Below are 25,100 nucleotides of genomic sequence, written 5' to 3' on the forward strand. Positions count from 1 at the left end.
CATCTTAACAATATTAAGTCTTCTAATCCATGAACATGAGATGTGTTTTCATTTATTTATGTCTTCTTTAATTTCTTTCAGCAATGTTTTATGAACAAGTCTTTCACCTCCTTAGTTAATTCCTAAGTATTTTATTCTTTTTGATGCTATTATAAATGGAATTGTTTTTGTAATTTCTTTTTTTATTGTTCAGTGTTACAGTATAGAAATGCAACTGCTTTTTGTGCATTGACTTTGTATCCTGCTACATACGTTGTTGATGAATTCATTTATCAGCTCCAACAGTTTGTCTTGGGAATATTTAGGTGTATATATATATATATATATATATATATATATATATATATGTGTGTGTGTATATATATATATATATATATATACACACACACACATATACACACACACACACATATATATATATATATAAAATCATTTCATCTGCAGAGATCAATTTACTTCTTTCTAATTTGGATGCCTCTTATTTATTTTTCTTGCCTAATTGCTCTGGCTAGAATTTCCAATACTGTGTTGAATAGAAGTAGCAACTGTGGGCATCCTTGTCTTATTCCTGATTTTAGAGGAAAAGCTTTTAGCTTTCACAGTTGAGTATGATAGCTGTAAGTTTTTCATGTACGGTTTTTATTTTGTCAAGGTGTTCTCCTTCTTTTCCTAGATGTTGAGTGTTTTCATCACGAAAGGCTGCTGAATCTTGTCAAATTCTTTTTCTGTATCAATTGAGATGATTACACGTTTTTTCACCCTGCACGAATCCCTTAAGCATTTCTTGCAGAACAAGCCTGGTGGTAACCGACTCCCTCAGCTTTTCTCTGAGAATATCTTAATTTCTCCCTCACTTTTGAAGGAAACTTTTGCCAGACTTTGGATTCCTGGTTGACAGGTACTTTTCAGCACTTTGAATATATCAGCCCACTGCCTTCTGTCTTCCAAAGTTTCTGTTGAGAAATCTGCTCATATTCTTATTGAGGATCCCTTGTATGTGATGAGTTGCTTCTCTCTTGCAGCTTTCAAGATTCTCTCTTTGCCTTTGTCTTTCAAAAGTTTGATTATAATTTATCTCCATGTTGGTCTCCTTCATTTCATCTTACCTGAAGTTCCTTGAGCTTCTTGGATGTTTATATCAAATTTGGGAGGTTTGGATCCCATCAAACTGGGAAGTTTTCAGCCATTATTTCATCAAACATTCTCTGTCCCTTTCTCTATCTTCTTCTTCTTGGAATTCCATGATGCAAATACCGATCCATTTGATGGTGTCCCACAGGTCTTTTAGGCCCTGTTCACTTTTCTTCAATCTCTCTTCTTCCTGTTCCTCAGACTTGAGCATTTCCATTGTCTTATTTTTAAGTTAATTGATTCTCTTTTCTGCCTGCTCAAGTCTGCCTTTGAATGCTCTACTGAATTTTTAATTTCAGTCATTATATTTTTCAGCTTCAGAATTTCTCTTTGGTTTCTTTTTAGGTTTTCTGTCTCTTTATGGATATTTCCATTTTGTTCATACATTGTTTTCTTGACTTTCTCTACCTCTTTCTTTAGTTCTTCAAGCATCTTTAAGACAGTTGCTTTAAAGTGCTTGTCTAATAGATCGTCCATCAGGTGTTTTACATGGACAGTTTTTGTTGATTAATTTTTTTTTCCTTTGAAAGAGCCATACTTTCCTGTTTCTTTGTATGCCTTGTGAAATATTTTTCAAAACTGGACGTTTGAATCTCATTAAGTTGGGACTCTGGAAATCACATTCTCCCCCTTCCCCAGAGTTTGCTGATTTTTGTTATCATATTTATTTAATTTATTTACTAGTTTATTGGCTTTGTAGGCTGTCTCTGTGCTGAGGTGTAATCTTGGGGTCTTTTCGAGTCTTTTCTGAGCTTTTCCCTGGCCACATACAGCCATGTTCTAATTTTCCCCACATGTGCATTTGATTTTGAATATCCTAGTCTCTCATATCTGGCTCCCAAAAGTCGGAAAAGAGAAAAATAAAGGGAGGTGGGATGAAAAGGGTACTGGTTCTTTAAATCACTTGGATGTTACTTTAGATCCAGGCAGAAAGGCTTACAACAATGGCAGAAGGTGCAAAACCAATGGCTGCATCTTTGTCTGCCCCTCAGTGATGAGAAGCACCAATCAATCGGTGATCAGAACACACTCCCAATGTTTTCAGGACAGGGTACATTTTGCCTACTGCGATTCCTGCAGGCTGCTTCAGAAACAGGTGTGTAGTTGACTGCCACATGGCTAATGGGCAGAGGATGCATAGCTACTTCTGTACTAAGTGCTGAAACTGACTGAAATTAACCACAGCTTGCAGTCTGAGCCTTCTCCCTAGAAGTTGCAAGGCTTCCATAGAGTCCAGAGTTCCAAAACAGTTGTCAGACAGATTCTGCCAGCGCAATTGTTTTCTATGTGGGAAGACAGATTCCTGATAGTTCCTACTCTTCCATGTTCCCAGAATCCTCTCTGTAAATGAACTTTTACATAATGAATTACTCTTTAAATTTTACATTCTTTAACTAATGAATTTCTGTTATGTAAGGGAAACCTTTAGGAATTTGAGCTTTATTAGATTTGGAGAAGGATTACTGAATACCAACTGTGGGTCTCAGGCAAAGAATAAACAAATAGCAACAAAACTTTAAAGGATGTATAAGAAGAATTGGGAGGTCATATTTCTTTGCTCTATTTGAAATTCTGTTATTTTGTATTTACCATACATTCTGATAGGCAGTCACGTTCGTTATTTTCTATTAATGAAAATTATAATAAAAGAATTAAATCAGTGCTTATTAAATGAGGTTTAATAGACCAAAAAGCTGTTTAAAACATAGATGCAAAGGTTCGAAATAACAAAGATGTGAATTGGTAATGAAAGGATTAGGAATCACTGTTCTAGAACTTCTATGAGTCTTAAAGAATTTTCTAATGATTCAAAAGTACCAATCATATTATGTACTAAGATACAGTTACCTGCTGCACATAATTTAAGAAGGTCTCCTCTAAATGCCTGAGTAGACATCAAATATTGCATAATTTTAGAACAAGAGAAGACTTTAGAGATTAGTTTTATTTGGCTGATTGACTTTGCCTTGACTGATTATTACTTTAGAAATTTAATTTCTCCTTTTTCCTAACTCTCTGAAAATGGATATTACAGTGGAGAGCATCTCAGTAAAAGTTAGAGAAAATGATACTGACGTGTGGCATAGTGGAATATTTGCATGTGCTGTGTGTTCCCTTTAGATAGTGATAAACTATTTGAGGGTTATTTAGCATCCATCTGTTACACTTTTATAGAGCATTTCAGTTTAAAACAGATTTTGAAAATTATCCTTTGAACTCATGCACAGACTTTCTGAAAATGCCTGTGTAGCCCACCAAAATGTCTGATACTCTTCCATTTAAATTTTCCAAAAGAAAATGAGAGAGGAGATTTCAAAAAGTAATCAATTTTTCCATAGGTAGGAGTGCCAGTGGTTTAATGAGAAAAATCAAAGTTAAATTTATTATATAGTTAGTTTCAGATTTTCCACAGAACTTTTAGAATAAAGGCTATTAATTTTGCCTTATTTAACAGAATAAAGATGAACTATAAATTAAAACACAATTATAAATGTGTTTTTAATCATTAATAGTATGGATTTTTCATTTGCCCAAATAAAGAGCATCTAACTTCTAAAATTGGTGTTATGGAAAAGAAAAGGATAGTTGTACAGAAAGTGAAAAAAAAAATTCACTGGTACTTTATTAAGAATATAAATATTCCCTCCAATGAAAACGCAGACCTACACGTGCACACGTGAATGTCCTGACAGCTGTGCTGTTCTTCCAGCCTCTACAGATGACAGTGCAGCCGAGAAGAAAGGGGGAACCCTTCACGCCGGCCTCATCGTTGGAATTCTCATCCTCGTCCTCATTATAGCCGCAGCCATCCTTGTGACAGTCTATATGTATCACCATCCAACGTCAGCAGCCAGCATCTTCTTTATTGAGGTGAGTGTCCAGTAGAGTACATGAAAACCATGCTAGCTGATGAACTCCAGCCATCTGCTGACACCACCTGCATTTAATAGTTAGCACATGATTTCTCCACTCTGCAGTTGTGAGCTGGCTGATGTCACACGTGCACGCATGCGTGTGCACGTACCTGTTGATAGATGGCTTTCACGTGATGAGCTCAGTTGCCTTACCTCAGGAGCTTTTAAAGAAATAAGCCATCTCGCCTTTTACAGATCGAAAAGAAAATAGAAACCATATTTTTTGTCTTAGAAACCATATTTTTTGCCTTATTGTACCAAGTATGTTAAGCAGCTGCTCTTCGATCCTAGAAGGAAATGAAGCGTATGCTGGAGGCTAAAGGATTTCGCTTAAATCAACTAATCGCTGTAACAGTAATCGAGTATTGGCCAGATTCATCATACAATATGGTGACCCTGCTCTTAAAACGCTCACAGACTATTTAGGAAAAATACATGTTTCCCTACAAAATAGCAGCTACAACAATAAGATTATGGTATGTGCCATCACCGTTTTGTGTGATGTGTGTATATTTATACATGTACATATAAATGCACATGCATACACACACGCTCATTCAAACACAAAGAGAGCACTGTGCCGAATCAGTGTTGTGTTTTCATGTACAGAAAGTAGAGTTAGTGCCAGTGCCCAAGAGCAGTGAGGTAGGAGAACCAGCGGCTGTGTACAAAGGGCCAGAGCCAAGCCCTGATGTCCAGAAGGCCAGAGACTGGGAAGCCTGGGGGCCACAGGATAAGGTCAGTGTGACCAAGTCACCTTCTATCCTCCAGACAACTGGGCTTCCTGGGCCTCGTGTGTGCATAGCTTTCACCCCAACATCTTAATGGAGCCACTGCCCTTCAACACAACATAAATACTAGAACAATGAAGGAAATCTTCTCCCTCGGAGCTTCAAACTTGTAAACTTTAGGTCTTTTCCAGTTCACTGGGTGAGGTACAGTGGGCAGCTTTGTTCACGTGTTGAGTAAGAAATTATAACGACCTTTAAAGTACAAAGTTACCTTTAACCTCTATAACAGGGGGAAGTGAATGCAAATCAATTAAGTAATTGCTTAGAAGTCCTCTACGGCTCTCAACTGTCTGTGGAGTAAAGTGCAGTCTCCTTAGTTCTCCTTCAAGGCCTTGGCTATTTGTATCTTGTCTATCATTTCAATTTTTATCCCATAGCTTCTTAACCTGGAGTTCAGTACCATCAAATTCACTCTATTCTCTTCTCCATACACACCCCAAATTCCCCATGTCACCAAGACATTACTCATTCTGTTCCTTCCACCAAAAAAGTCCTCCCCTTCCATCTCAATTCTTGAATTCTGTATCCAAGTAGCCTTCAATACCATGTACCCTGTAAGCTTCCCCGGACCATCTCTCTGCCAGGACAGCTGGACATAATCTCTCTTTCCTCTGAAATTCTATCCATAGTAATACATCTCTATCTTTCTCTGGCATTTACCTTTCTGTTTTGCATTAGAGTTAAATATGTATGTGATTTATTCCACCCTACAGACTTATAAATTCCTCGAGATTTGGATTAAATAACTTAAGCCTTTCAAGTAAGAGGTATTCTATCAGTATTTTCTGGAAAGAAAAAGATAATAAATATCCTAGGACATTTAAAACTTCCACTAAATTTTCACACATGAAGTCTTCCAAAAATGTCATTCTCATTTAAAGTCATAATAATCGAGAAATTATCAGGTATTGCATTTAGTTGGAAAGCTCTTATTAAGTTTTGTTAATGTGCTTAATTTTCATGCAAGAAAGCAGAAAACTTTCCCGAGGTCATGAATGCATTGCTCCAAGATCTGACAAGTGACAAGCTGTAAAGCTTCAGTGACTAACCAGACATCAGGCTGCTGCTGTAACCCTCACAGGTTTAAGCCTGTTTATACACTATGAAGTTTATTTTCTGACACTGTGAAATATCTGATGGTGATGGTATTAGTGCAGTTGCACAGTGCAAAGGACCCAGTTCACACCGATTCACAGCAATCCTTGTATGCCTACAAAGTAAGACTGTAGAATAGTGAAAGTACTGCGGGAGCGGGAGGGCATTAATCTTAGAGATAATTTAATTCTACACCCTTATAACACGAAGGAAGACACTGAGGTTCAGAGTGGTGGAATGGCTTCTCCAAGGTCGAAGAGCCTCACTTCTGGGAAGAGCTCTCGTGTTTCAACACTCAAGTGAAGCAGAATCATTCTGCAGATTCCCAGATTCTCTGTCAATTGCCAATAATTCTGCCTGAATCACTAACTCTTTGACACCCTGCTGTCCTCAAGCAGCTCACAGTGGCTGCCTGGCAGATTTTTGAAGATAATAATCATAATTTTACTATTATTAAAGCGGACCCATGTTTTCAAAATTGAACGCATATCCGTGATGACTGCACAGTGACTGACATGCCAGACCTATGAATTCAAACATTTGAATTACTAATTACATTAGAGTTATTGGAGCTTCCCTGGTGGCGCAGTGGTTGAGAGTCCGCCTGCTGATGCAGGGGACACGGGTTCGTGCCCCGGTCCGGGAGGATCCCACATGCCACGGAGCGGCTAGGCCCGTGAGCCATGGCCACTGAGCCTGCACGTCCGGAGCCTGTGCTCCGCAACGGGAGAGACCACAACAGTGAGAGGCCCACGTACTGCAAAAAAAAAAAAAAAAAAGTAGATAGCAGCATAATATAGAACATGAAAATCAACTTGGATGATATTGGTAAACTCAATCTCCTTATGCACAAATAACTAATTTCTTTTTTTTTGTGGTACACGGGCCTCTCACTGTTGTGAGAGGCCCATGGGGTAAATTCCACTTGATCATGGTGTATGATCCTTTTAATGTGCTGTTGGATTCTGTTTGCTAGTATTTTGTTGAGGATTTTTGCATCTATATTCATCAATGATTTTGGTCTGTAATTTTCTTTTTTTGTAATATCTTGTCTGGTTTTGGTATCAGGGTGATGGTGCCCTCATAGAATGAGTTTGGGAGTGTTCCTTCCTCTGCAATTTTTTGGAAGAGTTTGAGAAGGGTGGGTGTTAACTCTTCTCTAAATGTTTGATAGAATTCACCTGTGAAGCCATCTGGTCCTGGACTTTTCTTTGTTGGAAGATTTTTAATCACAGTTTCAATTTCATTACTTGTGATTGGTCTGTTCATATTTTCTGTTTCTTCCTGGTTCAGTCTCGGAAGGTTATACCTTTCTAAGAAATTGTCCGTTTCTTCCAGGTTGTCCATTTTATTGGCACAGAGTTGCTTGTAGTAGTCTCTTAGGATGCTTTGTATTTCTGCAGTGTCTGTTGTACCTTCTCCTTTTTCATTTCTAATTTTATTTATTCGAGTCCTCTCCATCTTTTTCTTGATGAGTCTGGCCAATGGTTTATCAATTTTGGTTATCTTCTCAAAGAACCAGCTTTTAGTTTTATTGATCTTTGCTGTCGTTTTCTTTGTTGCTATTTCATTTGTTTCTGGTCTGACCTTGATGATTTCTTTCCTTCTACTAACTTTGGGTTTTGTTCGTCTTTCTCAGTTCCTTTAGGGTTATGGTTAGATTGTTTATTTGAGACTTTTCTTGTTTCTTGAGGTAGGCTTGTATTGCTATAAACTTCCCTCTTAGAACTGCTTTTGCTGCACCCATAGGTTTTGGATTGTCGTGTTTTCATTGTCATTTGTCTCTAGGTATCTTTCTATTTCCTCTTTGATTTCTTCAGTGATCTCTTGGTTATTTAGTAACGTATTGTTTAGCCTCCGTGTGTTTGTGTTTTTTACATTTTTTCCCCTGTAATTGATTTCTAATCTCATAGAGTTGTGGTCAGAAAAGATGCTTGATATGATTTCAATTTTCTTAAGTTTACCAAGGCTTGATTTGTGACCCAAGATGTGGTCAATCCTGGAGAATGTTCCATGTGCACTTGAGAAGAAAGTGTAATCTGCTGTTTCTGGATGGAATGTCCTATAAATATCAATTAAATCTATCTGGTCTATTGTGTCATTTAAAGCTTGTATTTCCTTATTAATTTTCTGTTTGGATGATCTGTCCATTGGTCTAAGTGAGGTGTTAAAGTCCCCCACTATTATTGGGGGACTGTTGATTTCCTCCTCTTTTATAGCTGTTAGCAGTTGCTGTATGTATAGAGGTGCTCCTATGTTGGGTGCATAAATATTTATAATTGTTATATCTTCTTGGATTGATCCCCTGATCATTATGTAGTGTCCCTTGTCTCTTGTAGCATTCTTTATTTTAAAGTCTATTTTTCTGATATGAGTTCTGCTACTCCAGCTTTCTTTTGATTTCCATTTAAATGGAATATCTTTTTCCATCCCCTCACTTTCAGTCTGTATGTGTCCCTAGGTCTGAAATGGGTCTCTTGTAGACAGCATATATATGGGTCTTGTTTTTGTATCTATTCAGCGAGCCTGTGACCAAAAGTTGGAGCATTTAATCCATTCATGTTTAAGGTAATTATCGATATGTATGTTCCTATTACCATTTTCTTAATTGGTATGGGTTTGTTTTTGTAGGTCCTTTTCTTCTCTTGTGTTTCCCACTTAGAGAAGTTCCTTTAGCATATGTTGTAAAGCTGGTTTGGTGGTGCTGAATTCTCTTACCTTTTGCTTGTCTGTGAAGCTTTTGATTTCTCCATTGAATCTGAATGAGTTCCTTGCCAGATAGAGTAATCTTGGTTGTAGGTTCTTCCCTTTCATCACTTTAAATATATCATGCCACTCCCTTCTGGCTTGTAGAGTTTCTTCTGAGAAATCAGCTGTTAACCTTATGGGAGTTCCCTTGTATGTTATTTGTCGTTTTGCCCTTGTTGCTTTCAATAATTTTTCTTTGTCTTTAATTTTTGTCAATTTGATTACTATGTGCCTCAGTGTGTTTTGCCATGGTTTTATCCTGCCTGGGACCCTCTGTGCTTCTTGGAATTGGGTGGCTATTTCCTTTCCCATGTTAGGGAATTTTTCGACTATAATCTCTTCAAATATTTTCTCGGGTCCTTTCTCTCTCTCTTCTCCCTCTGGGACCCCTATAATGCAAATGTTGTTGCATTTTATGTTGTCCCAGAGGTCTCTTAGGCTGTCTTCATTTCTTTTCAGTCTTTTTTCTTTATTCTGTTCCGTGGCAGTGAATTCCACCATTCTGTCTTCCAGGTCACTTATCCATTCTTCTGCCTCAGTTATTCTGCTATTGATTCCTTCTAGTGTATTTTTCATTTCAGTTATTGTATTGTTCATCTGTGTTTGTTCTTTAATTCTTCTAGTTGTTTGTTCTCTAATTCTTCTAGGTCTTTGTTAAACATTTGTTGCATCTACTCGATCTTTGCCTCCATTCTTTTTCCTAGGTCCTGGATCATCTTCTCGATCATTATTCTGAATTCTTTTTCTGGACGGTTGCCTGTCTCCACTTCATTTAGTTGTTTTTCTGGGGTTTTATCTTGTTCCTTCATCTGGTACATAGCCCTCTGCCTTTTCATCTTGTCTATCTTTCTGTGAATGTGGTTTTTGTTCCACAGGCTGCAGGATTGTAGTTCTTCTTGCTTCTGCTCTCTGCCCTCTGGTGGATGAGGCTATCTAAGAGGCTTGTGCAAGTTTCCTGATCATCTTTATTTTTCAAATAACATTTTTTTCTTTTATTATATACTCTTTGTAAACATCATTCTGATGGTTGTATGCTATTCCATTCAACATTCATTCAGTAGCTTTACATTGATTGTCTCTTATGCTGTCAAGTGGTATTCAGAAAGCACTGAGGGCCTAACGTTGCTAACATTGCCTTGAAGTAAAAAAGAACCTTATTTCACGCAGTTTGACTACATGTTAGTTTTCTATTGCTCTGTAACAAATTACTACAAACCTGATAACCTAAACTAATACACACTTACTATCTTACAGTTCTAGAGGTCAGAAATCCAAACTTAGTGTCTTTGCGCTAAAGTCAAGGTGTTGGCAGAACTGGTTCCTTCTGGAGGCTTCAGGAAGAATAATTTCGTTGCCATTTTCAATTGTTTCAATTGCTGCATGCGTTTCGTGGCTCCTGGCCCCTTCTTCTCATCATTCCAACCTCTGCTTCTATCATCACATCTTCTACTAATTCTGACCCCTGCCTCCTTCTTATAAGGCCCATTGTGATCCAGGCTCTCCCCATGTCATGGTCCTTCATTTAATCACATCTACAAAGTCTTTCACCTATATGGTGGTTGACAGGTTTTTGCAATTAGGACATGGACATCTTTGGGAGGCCATTATTCTGCCTACCACAGGCTGAATCAAATGTGAGATGCATCACACACTCCCCATTAAACTGTGACATGCCCTTGACCTTAAGACACATCCCAATTTCCATCATATTAAAATGTGACCCAGTGTGTATCTTCATGTATTTCACCACAAAATCCAGACTGCATTAAACACTTGTAGGAATTAGTTTCTGTGCTGTGCTAGGCACTGTGCACACTGTGATGAATTTTAATGACTTGGCCTCCAGTGGGTAGACTGCAGTTCATGCAGCCAGTCTTGTATTGTGGAGCATTGGGGCTCTTACCATTTTTTGCTGTTATAATTGGCCCCATTATGAACATAGTAATGGTAACAGCGAACATTTATTAAATTCACTGGGAGGAGTGATTTACACTTATTACCTCATTTAATCCTCACAAAGACCCTATGAGGTACTCAAATTATCTCCATGTCATAGATGAGGAAGATGAGGCACAGCATTTAAGCAGCTTGCTCAGTATCACGCATTTAGTCAGTGGTGGAGTAAGGCTATCCAGCCCAGGCTCTCCAGAGATCATACACTTAGCCTCTAGGCCATGCTGCCTCTCTGTGTGTAAAAGGGTCTTGCTTCATGCACTGTATGTTGCAGTGTAGGAGGATGTGTAGCTAAGGGCATACATTATGTCCTTAGAACAGATTCCCCAAAGTAGAATCAAATGAAAGAAATAAATAGTTTAAAAGCACTTAACAAATATTGCCAAAATCATTGCCCAAAGAGGTACACCAATTTATGTAGCTGTCATTGCTATTGTCTTTTTTTAGCGAAGATAATAATGACAGTACCTATTATCTGTTTTGTTCTTGCAGAAAATATACACCAGTTATTATATGTTTTGTGGACACAAACACTCTTCCTCATACATTACCTGGGCTTTAGCTTTTAAACTTTTTGTTTATAGAAAGAGAATAGGATAAAATGGGGATTAAATTCTAGAAATTCATTGTTATATGGAATGCCAAGTGAATATGACTCAAGGCAATAAAACGATTAAAATCAAGAGAAAAGTAGATGAAAATCAGGAGGCCTTGATGATAAAGCAAACCTGTCACTCCATATATTGTATAATTAAACAATAATTGAGTTGACTGTTTACACCTCATGTCTTCATACAGAGGATCTGGGCCAAGAGTTCCATTCTCCTGAGACATCAGTCTTTACTCATCTGGCAGAATGGTCTATTTTTCAAAAACTTACCTTCTGTATTCCTCCATCACCCTCTTCAGGTCTTAAACTGAGCATTTTCTTTCTTTTGACTTTTTACTATATGGATTTCATTTTGTGTTTACCTGTCTGGCTTCTCTCAGTAATTTTCGAATAGACACTTGATTTTGACCAAAACCCATCTTGTTATACATGAATGAATAACATGCTTAAAAATCTTTTTTAAAATCAGGTTCACTGTCTTGAAATAAAATAGCAGAGAACAAATATTCAAATAAGCATGTTTTTCTTAATTTTTAATAGATTTTGATGAAAGTACTATCTCTTTGGAAGAATTAAATATGCCTTTGGTTCTACATCAAATTTAATGTTTGCTGAACATTCCTAAGCATGGATTCTGTGATTTATAATAAATTTTTATTGCATGAATATGGGCTACAGACATAAATGTTTGCACTGTTGAATACTATCACTATTTAAGATTTTTAAATAAGATACAGAAAATGTAATCGAATTGAAGGCCAAGAAAGTAATAGTATAAAGTGGTAACCATATGAAAAAAACAATCCCATGAAAGGATTCTATGTGGACCATAAACAAAATAATTTCAATTAACAATCTTAATAAAAGAATTCATGATGAACACCGTGCTTAATTTTCTTTAGTATTCTAAACAATGGCTGATATTTAGACATTTATGTGCAGATGTGACTGTTCTATATTAATAAAAATGAAGAGAAACGGTAAAACTGTGATGATAAAGATGATCAATACCTTGGCAAAATAGATTCTATGAGTAAAATATTAGCTTTTTTGATAATAGAAAAGCAAAAACTAAGAATACCCTATCCTGCTGCTGATGCTGTAGGGCACTATTGAAAACATCCTCAGAGAGGAAGAAATCAGTAGAAAGGACTCATTTAAAGATGGTAGAGAATTATAGGAACAAGGTCCTTCATGTTTCAGGAGAGCACTAAGACAATGCAATGGTAACGGAGTTTGTCTCTGAGCAGGTTATAATTTTTACTCTGAGGATTGGAGAAAGGACAGGGGCAGAGCTGTGCTGTCAGTGTGGCAGCCACCAGCCCTGTGTTGCTGTTGAGCACTTGGAATGTGGCTAGTCTGGAATAAGGTGCATGTAAAATACACACCAGTTTTTGAAGTTTGAGTACAAAAAATAGAATGTATGATAACATTAATAATTTTATATTAATTACATGTTGAAATGAAAATATCTTGGGTATAATGGCTTAAATAAAATATATTATTAAAATTAATTTCACTTTTTAATGTGGCTACTAGACACTTCTAAAATTATGTTGGTGGCTCACACTCTATTTCTACTGGACAATGCTGGTTTATAGAGAAAACCTTGCAGAGAAGAGGGGGTTAAACAGAAAATCTGATTCTCTCCATATTTTTTAAAAGTAGAAAACCAGGTGATTTTCAGCACAAGGGAGAAGTTAGATGCTTGAGGAGAGAGATGGCTGACAAAGCTATCTGATATGTTGACCATTCATTCATTCATCTATTTGAATTTGTTGAGTCCCTATTATGTGCCAGGTACCCAAGACACAGAGATAAACAAAATGGACAAGAAACCATCCTTGCTGTCATGCAGCTTCCATGCTAGTGAGGAGAGAGAGAAGTTAGATATACTTTAAGCTAGGTATGGATTTCAAGTTGAATGTTTAGTTATAAAAGAGACAGTCCTCATAAAATGCTTAGAGAAAATGTTAACCTTTTTTGAGCAGTAAGATATTATTAGTCAGATAATGAAGGATATAAGAGTTTATGATGATCTTTGTTCCTGAACTTCAAATTTGGTAATAATCAGTTCTGGGTAGATATGTACAATACACACACATGCATAAGTAAATAAGACTGCTCTCCAAAACAGTTAATTTTCCTGAAGGACAAAACAGTCTCACCATTCTTAAATTGTGCATACTAATTTGAACTTGAAGTCACACGATGGTTTTCACAGTAAAACCTGGACGTAAATGTCTAAATACGGGCTTCCCTGGTGGCGCAGTTGTTGGGAGTCCGCCTGCCGATGCGTGGGACGCGGGTTCGTGCCCCGGTCCGGGAGGATCCCACATGCCGCTGAGCGGCTGGGCCCGTGAGACATGGCCACTGAGCCTGCGCGTCCGGAGCCTGTGTTCCGCGGCAGGAGAGGCCGCAGCGGTGAGAGGCCCGCGTACCGCAAAAAAAAAAAAAAAAAAAAAAAAAAAGTCTAAATACCAGTCACTGTTTATATCATACCTTAAAATTCTTATTATTTCTAGGGGACCAAAATATCTGCCTTTAGTGGAAGTTCCCAGTATTTTTTATCCTCAAACTCATAGGATGTCGAAACAAAAAGAAACATCAGCATGCATGCAACCCAGGGATTTTGTAACTTTTTCAAAATAAAGTGTATGAATTCCCTCCAGTATCTACCTTACCTGCATCTCCTTGCGGGTTTATGTTTTGTCTTAAAAACGTGTGGGAATTTTGCATTATACTCTATAATATAGACACATTTGTTTAATGTAAACTTTTAAAAAAAAGATTCTGCCCCCCATCCTTCAACCAAAGATGACATTTCAAAAGATGAGTCTTCTTTTTTCTGCAACTTTGAGCATCCCTGGCACCCCGTTGCACAGCCCTAGGTACTATAAAATCCAGAAAAATCCAAACCAGCAGAGCCCTGTGTTCCTGGAACCTAAGTGGGAAGTGTCCTTTCTCCCCCTTTGTTGGAGGCAAGTCCAATGTAGAGACAGAAACCCAGGATGGTGAAACAGTTCTCCTGGGGCATGTCAAAGCTGGTTTCAGAGCCAGTACTCGAACTCAGGACTCTTCCTGGCCTGTAGGCTGCGCTGCCACAGCAGAGGCATAACCATAGACTTCTGAGCAATTTGTCACTCAAGGGATTCCTCACCCCAAGAAGTATTTGGGAATAACAAGGACACATGGAGAATATGATTAAAGGAAGACGGGCAGCTGTGGCCCTCAACTTTTCCTGGCAGTCAGTAGTGGTGCCAGGAAAGAAGCCAGAGGAAAGGAGCCAGGCAAGGACTCAGAGGCTGGTGCTGGGGAGGAAAAGTGTTTGCTCAAAGTCTGGCGTCTGGCTTTGCAGCTGCCTAATGAGCAGCACTTGGGAGGCAGGAAGACATGGCCCGCTGGCGGCCTGCGCCATAGACAGAGAATTCGTTTCAGAGCCCAAAGGATCCTTTTATCTTGAAGTCACAGGTTTTTTTCATAACTGAGTTTTCCCTTAAGGCATTCCTTAGTCTTATTTCAGTCTTAAAGAAAACTCAAGGAAAAAATGATTCATTGAAACAAAATATTTATTTCTATTTCTTAGAGGAGGCAAAAGCTGGCATTCACTTTTGGTGAACTGCTATGAAGAAGGAAAGTTTAGGCAAAACCTAGCTGAAATGGTTTGACACCCTCATTAAAGAAGCTGTTTTATTAGATGGCAGATTTCCAGAAATCTAGCAATATATAGGGGATAAAGGTGAAAATGGTTTGCATATTTTTAAAGACACTCTTTGTATATCTGTTCTAAGATGCTAGAATCTTATTCATGTGCATCATTGAATGTTTTTGAGACATCAGTTCAAGCTTATGGTGATTCCCTTATTTACACAGTTACCAAAATAAGATTTCTTTTATAGGTATCGTCTTTAAGTTACTCTTCTGCATACCACGTTTTAAGTTAAATTCCTAAAACTAAAATATTTTCTTCCCTTCCTCAGGGAGAATTATTAAAAATAGTGAATAAACTAATATTTCACTGAGCTCTCTGCTCTAATTGCTTCTTAATTACCATTCCTTAACTTATTTTTCATAGTGCATAAAGCCATGAAATAAATTATATATATATTCCTATTATATTTATATCATGCATATTTATATATGTGTGTTTTATGTATATTTATATGTGTATAATATGTATATTTTATACATGTATATAAAATCTCCACAGGGAAGCCCTTAAGAGATGGAAGAATCAAATGAATAAATAAATAAAAACCCGCAGAGCTACAGTCCACTTGGGCATCTGTAAACCTGAATTATGTCATTTTAAGTATATGATATAAGTTTTAGGTATTCCAGTCTTTTCTTTAAAAAGAAGACTGCTCTACTTATAGTACCAACTGTTGAGTAATTTCTTCCTTGTGATTTTGGTAACTTTTTTGTTAAAATAAATACTCAAGTCTGTCTATTTGTGGAGACAGATAATAGAAACTTTAATTTTAGCAATAATTATTGCATTGCAATAATAATAAATTTATTCAATTATAGATTATTTTTCCACCAGTTCCACATAGTATAATTTTTTCTGACAGAAATACAAAACAACTAAACTAAATAATTTGATTATCATGACATGCTTTGGTTTATAAATAAATACTAGAATTATTTGTGATTGTAAGAAAATTGAAATTTTAAAATTTGAGTTTAGAAGATTCAAAATTCAGAATCTAGAGAACAGAAATATAAAGAAATGTATTTTAAATGATAGAAGTAATCATACTCTTTGTAATTCCATTAGAAATGATTAGGCAAAAGTACTTTTAATTTGCAAGTGGATTAAGATTATTTTGCTCTATTTTCTTGAGGTGATGCTGTCATGAAAACTTTCTTAATATAAACAAAATAATTTTCAATTCAAAATTAAAACAACTTTTCTTACATCATATAGTAAGGGAATATAGAGTCAGAATTATTAGTTCTGTTTCTACTTTCAGCTAATTACAATATTTATATTTTAATGAGAAAACCATTCATCTGTTCAAAAAAACTTTTTTGTGAACACTGACTCTGGGACCAGTGTTATCCTTGGCAAAAACTTTAAAAGGGGAAATGATATTTGTTCTGTTAAAAGGAGAAAACTTTTTTTTCTATAAAAAGAAAATAGATTTATGATAATTATTCTAATTCTCAGTGCAATGTAAAGTTCTAGGATTGTAGTAAGGGATAATCTTCTTTTAATTGTATATCAGGGTCTTTTTGTTTTCTATCTGAATTTATGTCACATATCTTAGTTTTTCAAGTTTTCCTTGCCATTGACCTTGAAATATCTGTGATTCAGTATCTGGTAATTGGGCTTGCATCTTGAATATGTACAAGCTTAATGTGGAGAAAATTTGATGTAGTGTGAGGATAAAAAACATTGAATTTTAGTGAAAAGCAATCTCAAAATTTGTAATTTATAATATATGGCTGTCAATTTTAAAATGTATCATATGTTTCATGAAGAGTAGGAAGGCATCTCACCAAAAGTGATAAGCGTACCCCTACAGCGGAGGAACGTACCCAACCTTAAATGTGTTTAGAGGAGAATGATTATTACGGGCTTCTGACTCATGCCTGGAATATGAATGAAAGGAGAAGTTCTAGCTGAGAAAAGTCTAGAAGGAGGAGCATGTTAGCTCCCACCACTGTTGATAGGCTATCCCATGAACAAGGTGTCTAACTTCTTCTGGATGGATCTCAAGGATGGTTATGAGGGTCTCTGGGGAGAAGCTATGAAGATACGAATATGAGCTAAATATAGACTTTCTAATAATCAGAGGTACCCAGAGATGGTACTCAGAGGCTCTGGGGTGATGAGCTTTTCATCACCAGAGGTCCTTAAGCATTCAAGAAGGCCCCTTATTCAGGACTTCGTAGAGTGTATTTAAGCATTATATATGTGTATGCACTCGAATGAATTTAAGGTTTGTTCTATCCCTGTAAGTCTTGAATATTCTGGTGCCCCCTCCACCCACAAAGTCGTACATGTTTCAGAAAAATACAAAAATGGCAAAGTAAACTAGAAAGCGTGATTGTGTGTTTGCTCACACAATCTCCCAGTTTTTGAAGACACCTTAATTTTTCATAACCCAAAGTGCAAAAGTGAAACTCATGCCCACACAACAAGGCTACAAGGAAGACTATAGTTCTCCTATCCAGAGAATATAGTTAGTTGTGAGCTAATACTCTGAGGTGGAGGGGACCCACCAACTCTTCACCTTTTAAGGAAGTTGGTAGATTTCATGTTCATGTTGCTGCAGGACAGGCAAGACTCCAGTTTGTCTTTAGTTAAAGGTCTGCATAAAAACAAAGGAATTTATCAGGAAAGTAACAGCCGGTACAAAGTGCCTTAAATAAATCTTTCCCAGTAAGGGTTACTTGAAATAGAATAAAGTAATGTAGAGCCAGAGATACAAAGTGCTGTTTTGCCTTCTCCCATTGTTCTCTCAGCAAATGAATTTCTTAAGTTTTACGAAGAGGTGAGGTTGACAAGTAAGTATGTATGATTTCTTTAAATAGGTAGGAGAAGCAAAGCTTACTTGGCACTTTGCACTTAGAAATAAACTCGTTTGTGGTTTTCTTTCTATCTCCATCTTTTTCTCCCTTTCTCTTAAGATTTCAACTATTCTGAGAGCTTTTGGTATAACATGTAAGCTCCAGCCACTTAAAATCACTTCTGCTACTCTGTTTCCTTCCCTCACACTGCAAAGAAGCCTTAGGGAATTTTTTAATATTCTCATTCAAAAATTTTTTCTGAAATTTAAGTTGGCATTTTTCCCATTCCTATTTTATTTCAATCTGTGATCATTAACATCTTCATATTATAATCACTGCTAATGGGCAAAGTACTTTTTTATTCTCACCCTTCTCTTAACTATAGAAAACACAGATTTCATTCACATTGAAACTCCCATGTGCACTAAATGATGCAGCTGAGTCACATTCCAGGCAGGTGCAAATCTGTTTTCCTGACGTAGAACAGAGTGTAGGTCCCCAATCTCGATCAGGAGGAGGTAAGAGGAGAGCGCAGCTACTTAGTTATCTTCCCTCCATGAATCTCCACTTAAGAAAATATATCATCATCTCTTATTGATCTCCAAGTAGTAAAGAGACAGATAAATATCTTCCTTGCCTTCCTGCCTTTATGAGCCTAATATATATGAATATATATATATATTCAGTCATTCATTTACCTCAACACATAGAACAATTGCCTGTTTTATTTATTTGTCAATGAAAGGTATAAGACTAAAGTATTCTCAGTGATATTTTCATTCAAATCAATTTTGTGAAAGACTTTATAGTAATAAATGATGTGATTTAACAGTAATGAAAAACAAAGTCCTTTAAATATCAAAAGATAGTGCTAATGGAAGTTTCGAGGAAGTTGCTAGTGGTGGTAGCAGCATAAATGTCTTGCTTCCAAAATATCCAGATAAAAACAGACAGAACAACTGGATACAAAAGTCAAAACCTTGTGGGCAGCATTTACAACAAAACCAGCTGACAGCTTACGTCCAAAGTATAAATATGAACCCTCAAATACAGCAGATAATAACAAGCCACCGATATCCACAAGACCTGAATGTTGTCCATATCTGTGTGCAAGGAAGCAAAGGGTAGCAACAAGGTGTCCAACAGGCATGAAAACAGGATAACCACAAAATAGCCAATAGGCATTGACTAGAAAATACAGCAGGCTAATGTGAGAACAGCAGCAAGAAATGGGAAGGGCAAATGCCACCCTGGTTGCAGGTGAGTGCACGGGCCCTATGTATAAATTTCTGAAGGAGCTAGAGTGGTTCGGTTTGAAGAATTCTCAAAATTGACCTGCCAGGGCCATCTTCCATGACAGTGCCCACGCTAGGACAAAACCCTGGGAGTGGATTCAGAATTGAGTAGGATAGAGACAGCAGAAATTTTAAAAGCAGGGGTCAGGGGAGGTTCTTTTAAAGATATGCAGGGAAACAGAGTCAGGAAATATCAGAGAGCAAGCCATCATATGTTTTTAATACAATTGAAGAACAACAGAAGAGAGAACTCTGAAACTATTGATGTTACTTCAGCCAGTCCTCTTTCTGAAAGTTCAGAGAAACCAAATGTGAATAAAAATAAGCAGAAGAAAAACATGGAGGTGAAATCCCTGCAAAGATACTACAATTTAAAGAGAATAAAGAGCAGAATTATGGGATTGGCCAAAAAGTTCATCCAGTTTTTTCCATAAGATGTTCGGAAAAACCCCAGTGAACTTTTTGGCCAACCCAATATGTCCCTACAGTCAGCGAAAGCATATCAGAAAGACATGCCTTTAAAAATCTACTGAAAACTCTAAAGTACTATTTCAAAACTAGCTAAAAAGCATTAAGAAAATGATGTATAACATTAAAGAACAACTCAAATTGGCATTATATAAACTGAAAAATGTGGTGAACATCCTTGAGAATTAGAAATAAAAGAAAAAATCAGAAATAAAAGAAAAAAATCATTTTGGAAATGAGGAAAAAACTAGAATAAGAGAAGAGCAAATAAACACAATTTTTGTGACCTAGGAGAAGTAAAAGTTTAAAAGAAAGAAAAGTTTAAAATTGAAAAGAACTAAAGAAGGAGATAAAAAAGATTTGAGAGATAATGACAAATATTAAAGATTTACAAAGACCCAACATGTGGATAATAGGAATCCCTAAAGAGGAAAACCAAAGCAATAAATAAGTAAACACAAAATGTAAAAATTATATAAACTATGATTTTTTTTACAAAGTTCCTGCAACTTACAAAAAAAATCTAAATATTGAAAGAAGACAGTGTGTACCTGAGATTATTGACCCAAAGCAAAACCAATTGGTTAACATTAAAATTTATTTTACTAAAATCACAGGATGATTTTTTTAAAGAAAGAAAGAAAATCCTTTGTGCACTTAGACAAATGGAACACCTGACTTTTAAGGGAATATGAATTAGATAATCATCAACTTTTTGACAGCAATTTTTTAAGCCATAGGAAAATGGGGTAACAATATTAAAGGAAAGGAAATGTAAGCCAAGGTTTTATATCCAGCAAAACTAATTTTCAAGTATAAAGGGCACAGTAAACTATTATTAACATACAAGAGTCTGGCAATGTTGTTTTCATGAGCTTTTCCTGAGAAATCTATTAGAGAAGAGCTTCAGATAAACAAAGTGACAAAAGAGATATCAAACAAGAACTTGTGAACTCAGTTGGCACCACTCAGAAACTTCTGTACACTTTCCCCATATGACTGTCCTTTGTACATTTGAAGGTGGCTATTGCTGGAATATGTATCTCATGTTTCAGCTTCCTCTACCTGACAACGAACATTTTGGAATTGTTTAGAAAATGTTCACAATATTTTTTCTACATGTTTCTCCATTTATATTTTTAAATGCAATTGCTAATTTAACAACTAATATTATATGTCAAGTATACTTTAATTTAAAAAGCAAATGCAGCTGCTAATTTATACATGCATGTTTTAATTTATATAATAATTATACATTATGTATATTCATGATAATGTGCATAATTTATATATGCACATTCTAATCTCCCATTCACTGAGTGTTAAAATAATAATGTTATGAGTAGTAATATATCGTTTATTATTGCTTTTGATCTGGCATATACTGTATTAAGTGTTTTATATTTGTAAATCTCTGGGCCACATATAAGCCACTAAAAAGAGGTAAATTTGAATAACACAAATGGCTAACTGTTCAGCATAATTTGTGTTCCCAGTTCCATAGTAGAGATTTGTGACTGGTGAGTAATTATGCAACTTAAGATTACATTTCCCAGGTTCTCTTGCATCTGAATGTGGCCATATGACTACTGATCACTAACAGTAAGTGATGTGTGCCACTTTTAAGTCAAGGCTTTCAGAATTGGATGTGTCTTTTACACACCTTACATCCTCTTCCATCAACTGGATACACAGTCCAAGAGACTGGAGAAGCCAAGTTGAAAAAAGCCTGATCCATGCATGGAAGGAAGTTGCCTGCCTATAGGAACACTTGTCTTGGACTATTATGTGAACAAGAAATAAACTTCAATTTATTAAGCCATTGAAAAAATTAAAAGAAGGATTATTAAAAGAGAAAATAGTTACCATCTAGTGGATGTAAAGCCACTTAATAAATTCATTAAGATAATGAAATATCAGGGAAAATCATTGGGCTGGGTATGTTTTGACAAACAACATAATTGCACTAGAATTTGTTTAGAAAGAGAAGTATATAAAAAAGGAACCAGATGGACTAAAAACCACTGACGATATTGAACAAATTCAAGTCAAAAGAAAACCAAGGCGATAAATATATTGATAGTGACAAATCCAAATGTAAAAGAAATGAAATTATTGGAGAAAAAAACTATAATAACATAAAGTTATACAAGACATATATTGTCTATAAAAATTACAGGAGTACAGAAGAGGAAGAGTAAAATATATTTTAAAAAACTAAACAATTACGTTTTTGAACTTAAATTTTTATTTACCGACTGTAAAATCTATTTAGCAGAATATATTTAGTGTAATTGGAAAAACTGAGTATATATCTATTTTTTTAATGAAACGATTTATGATATTTCAGTGGGACAAATAAGTAACCAGAGGTTATGATACTTGAAATTATTTTCTATTAACTCTGGTTAGTAGGTGGAACTGACTGATCAGTTCTTTCAAGGGACTGTCTTTAAAACAAAATCAGAAAGACTTCCCTCATTGTATTATTTTAGTTTACTTCTGAGTGAACTTTAATAACCATATAGTAGCTCCAGGGGACAGCACATCTGTCTCATTCATTGTTTTTATCCCCAGGACAAGCACAATACTTATAAATATTTGCTGAATAAATAGTCTCATCTAAAATAATCCGAGTAGAACTTCAATAAACAGAATCATGAAATGACAGAAAGTTGAAGACAGCAGGAAAGTTAAAGAAAAAATCAAATGCAGTGGTTCACAACTTTTGCATTACATATCTCACCTAAAGAGAAATTGGACTTCATTTCCCTGAATAAACATTTGTATACTTGGAAATATAAATAACTCTTGAATTTGCAGCACTGATGTTTTAAGATGATGTAGTAAGCTATTTTTAATGTAAATCTTACTGGTATATTTTAGTTGAGTCATTCACCATGTGTTTTAAATGCATACAACTAATGTTGATTTTAAAATATTGCCCTTTTAAAAATTACTGGCACATATTTATCAGATATAAGGCTAACAGAAGGTTGTAGGCTCACAGTAAGTAGAGTACCAGTGTTTGTCGTTTCTCATTTTCTACATGAGAATGTGGATAACCTCCCATGAGATGGGAAGTGATTTGCCTGAGGCCTTAGTGCTTGACAGTAACAGAAGCAGGAACCAGTTAAATGCAGTAGAAAGAGTGCAGTGCAAAGAGGACAGACCTTGCATAAATTCTAGCTTTTAATTTATTAACTTTGTGACTTTTGGTCAATTCCTTAACCTCTCGTGTAATCCAACCGGGAATTAAAACCAAATTTGCTGACTCCCAACTGCCTTCATCAGCATAGTGTTAAAAGCACTATTTTTTAAAAAGATGGTCATTAGTCTTAGCCAAAAATTATATGAATACCAAAATTTATTGGAGGTATTCATCTTTTTCCCATTCCTCCCTTGTATTTGTTGGAGAGGTTCATTTATTTCCCATACCTACTACCCTCCTTTCTTATGCGAATGTTGGTGAGTTGCCCAAATGATAAAAAGGAAGGGAAAAAGTGATTTAGAGTGATCTAAATAATTCACAAACCATTTTCTCAACCCCTGGATATAATACCATTGATTGTGCAATAAAAAGAGTCATTTTTATAGGTTCTAGTTGGTCTATCTCAGACATCTTGATTTTTTTATTCTTTTCTTTCATTTTAAAAATGCTGTGAACGTTGCAGTTACTTCCAGGACTGTAACCTGGCTCACATAGTATCATTCCAATGGTTATCATTACTTCTTTATCACAGGATGTCTTGCACTTTCAGCTAAGCTTTTGTGGAAATTACATGAATCTTTGTAAAGGATAGTAATGAACATCATTGGAGGCTCTAAGTAAGGAACGATTAAACACTGATATTAGTCAGTTATAACATTGTATGGAAACAGTTATGAATGCATCTGTAATATCCCTTCAATTGCTCTCGTACAGCAGATATTCCTTAACATTTATTTTTCTGCCATACTAATGCTATATTGTTCCCCTTTTGATATTTTTATTGAAGTCTAGTTGATACACAGCATTATATTAATTTCAGTGGTACAACACAGTGATTCAATTTTTTATGGGTAGGATCATCATTATTTTTTATTTCAATTTCTCAATTGACTTGAAAAGAGATAGTGTGTATCCAGAATTCCAAAATAAATAGATCGAGTTTCTCGAATTTAAAAGAGATATACCATTATGCAAATCTATTTTTCTATGGTACCTTAAATAGGTAAAAAGTTTGCTATCTGCCTTTTAAAATGTTTCTAAACCTTTTAATTTTATTTAAACATATACAAATTAAACACGTCCTGAAATACCAGTCGAATATTACAGATCTATTTTTGTCCTGGCTTGGTTGATAAACGTTACACTAAATCGTCCCATGAATAGTGTCCAGCCTTGGATTTGATGGCATAAAGCATTCAATTGGGTTGTTTCCTAATCTTGTGATTGAATGTAGACTAAAGCATGCAGTCCCTTTAGGGCAGGAAATAACTCATGATCTGCCATTCCTAAGGTCACGGCTGGTTAGAGTTTAACTCGCCACTTTTCTTTCACCTCACTGAGAAGCAGTGATGCTCCAGCTACAAGTTACTTGATGAGAACAGCCTCTTCGGGACCACAGCCAGTCCTACTGTTGTCCAGATCAGCACTAACTCACATTCGACTTTTATGAGAACATTTATGAGCAGGGCAGCATTATCTTGTCTTTTAACCAAGTCACTGGGCACCAGTGACCTGGCCTGTTTTCACACTCAACTGCAAATTACTTTTCCACAGCGTAAACTGCCTGTCTCATAGCAAATTATTACTCTATTTTAGTAGACGACGGCCACTCATGGCAGTGTGGTTCAAAAAATCAAAAGATACTGCCAAATGCATTATCAACATAATATTATAAGCTAATACCAAAGAAGCCTGGAATCTTCTCAGCTCATATCATGGAAAAGCAATCAAAACTGAAACTCCTATTTGTGAAATGCAATCTGGTAGATGTTCTTAATATCGCAGAGTTGCAACTAGGGGAAACATATAACCCAGTTTATGTCTGTTGTCTGATGTAAGTCGTTACTAGTTCTCCCATTCGCTCTCAGAGTGTCCTAATTTGGACAATGTCATATGGTCACCCTGTATATAATATTTGCCAGCTTATTATATAGGTGGAATCATAGAACATAAAAACTCTAAAGACCAAATAGCCACATAGGAATTTAGTAATAATACAAAGAACATCAACAGTGTGTTCCATGCTGAATAGTTCAGGCAAGCACTGCAAAATTCTTAGGAAAGAGAGGGAGATGAATCAGGGGGAATTTCATTAAAGAGGCAGTATTTGAGCAGAGCCTCAAAAGAGTGCCAGGCCGTGCCTAAGCAAAGAGGAAGGGGAGACGCCATTCACATGGAAGAGGGGTATGTTATGATTTTACAAAAGCATTAAATCAAGAAGGGATGGATTGATCTATTCAACTGTATATTGGTATCTACAGAAAAGTACTGGGAGTAGCTTTAATGTGGATGGAGGTCACATGTGACAGGCTTTGAAGAACTAACTACAAAATCTGGGCTTCCTTCTATGGGCAGTGAGCATCA

General features: G+C 36.1%; 1 protein-coding gene across 2 annotated transcripts in view; it reads left to right on the forward strand.

Moving 5' to 3' along the window:
* PLXDC2 (plexin domain containing 2) overlaps positions 1 to 25,100 on the forward strand; it is a 411,878-nt gene that overhangs the window by 365,237 nt on the left and 21,541 nt on the right. For both annotated transcript variants that reach the window (XM_073801628.1, XM_033852419.2), the window contains exon 14: positions 3,842 to 4,002. In XM_073801628.1, coding sequence (XP_073657729.1) covers positions 3,842 to 4,002 — 161 coding nt within the window. The remainder of the gene's footprint in view (positions 1 to 3,841; positions 4,003 to 25,100) is intronic.

The sequence above is a fragment of the Tursiops truncatus genome, chromosome 2, assembly GCF_011762595.2.
Source record: "Tursiops truncatus isolate mTurTru1 chromosome 2, mTurTru1.mat.Y, whole genome shotgun sequence".
NCBI lineage: Eukaryota > Metazoa > Chordata > Mammalia > Artiodactyla > Delphinidae > Tursiops > Tursiops truncatus.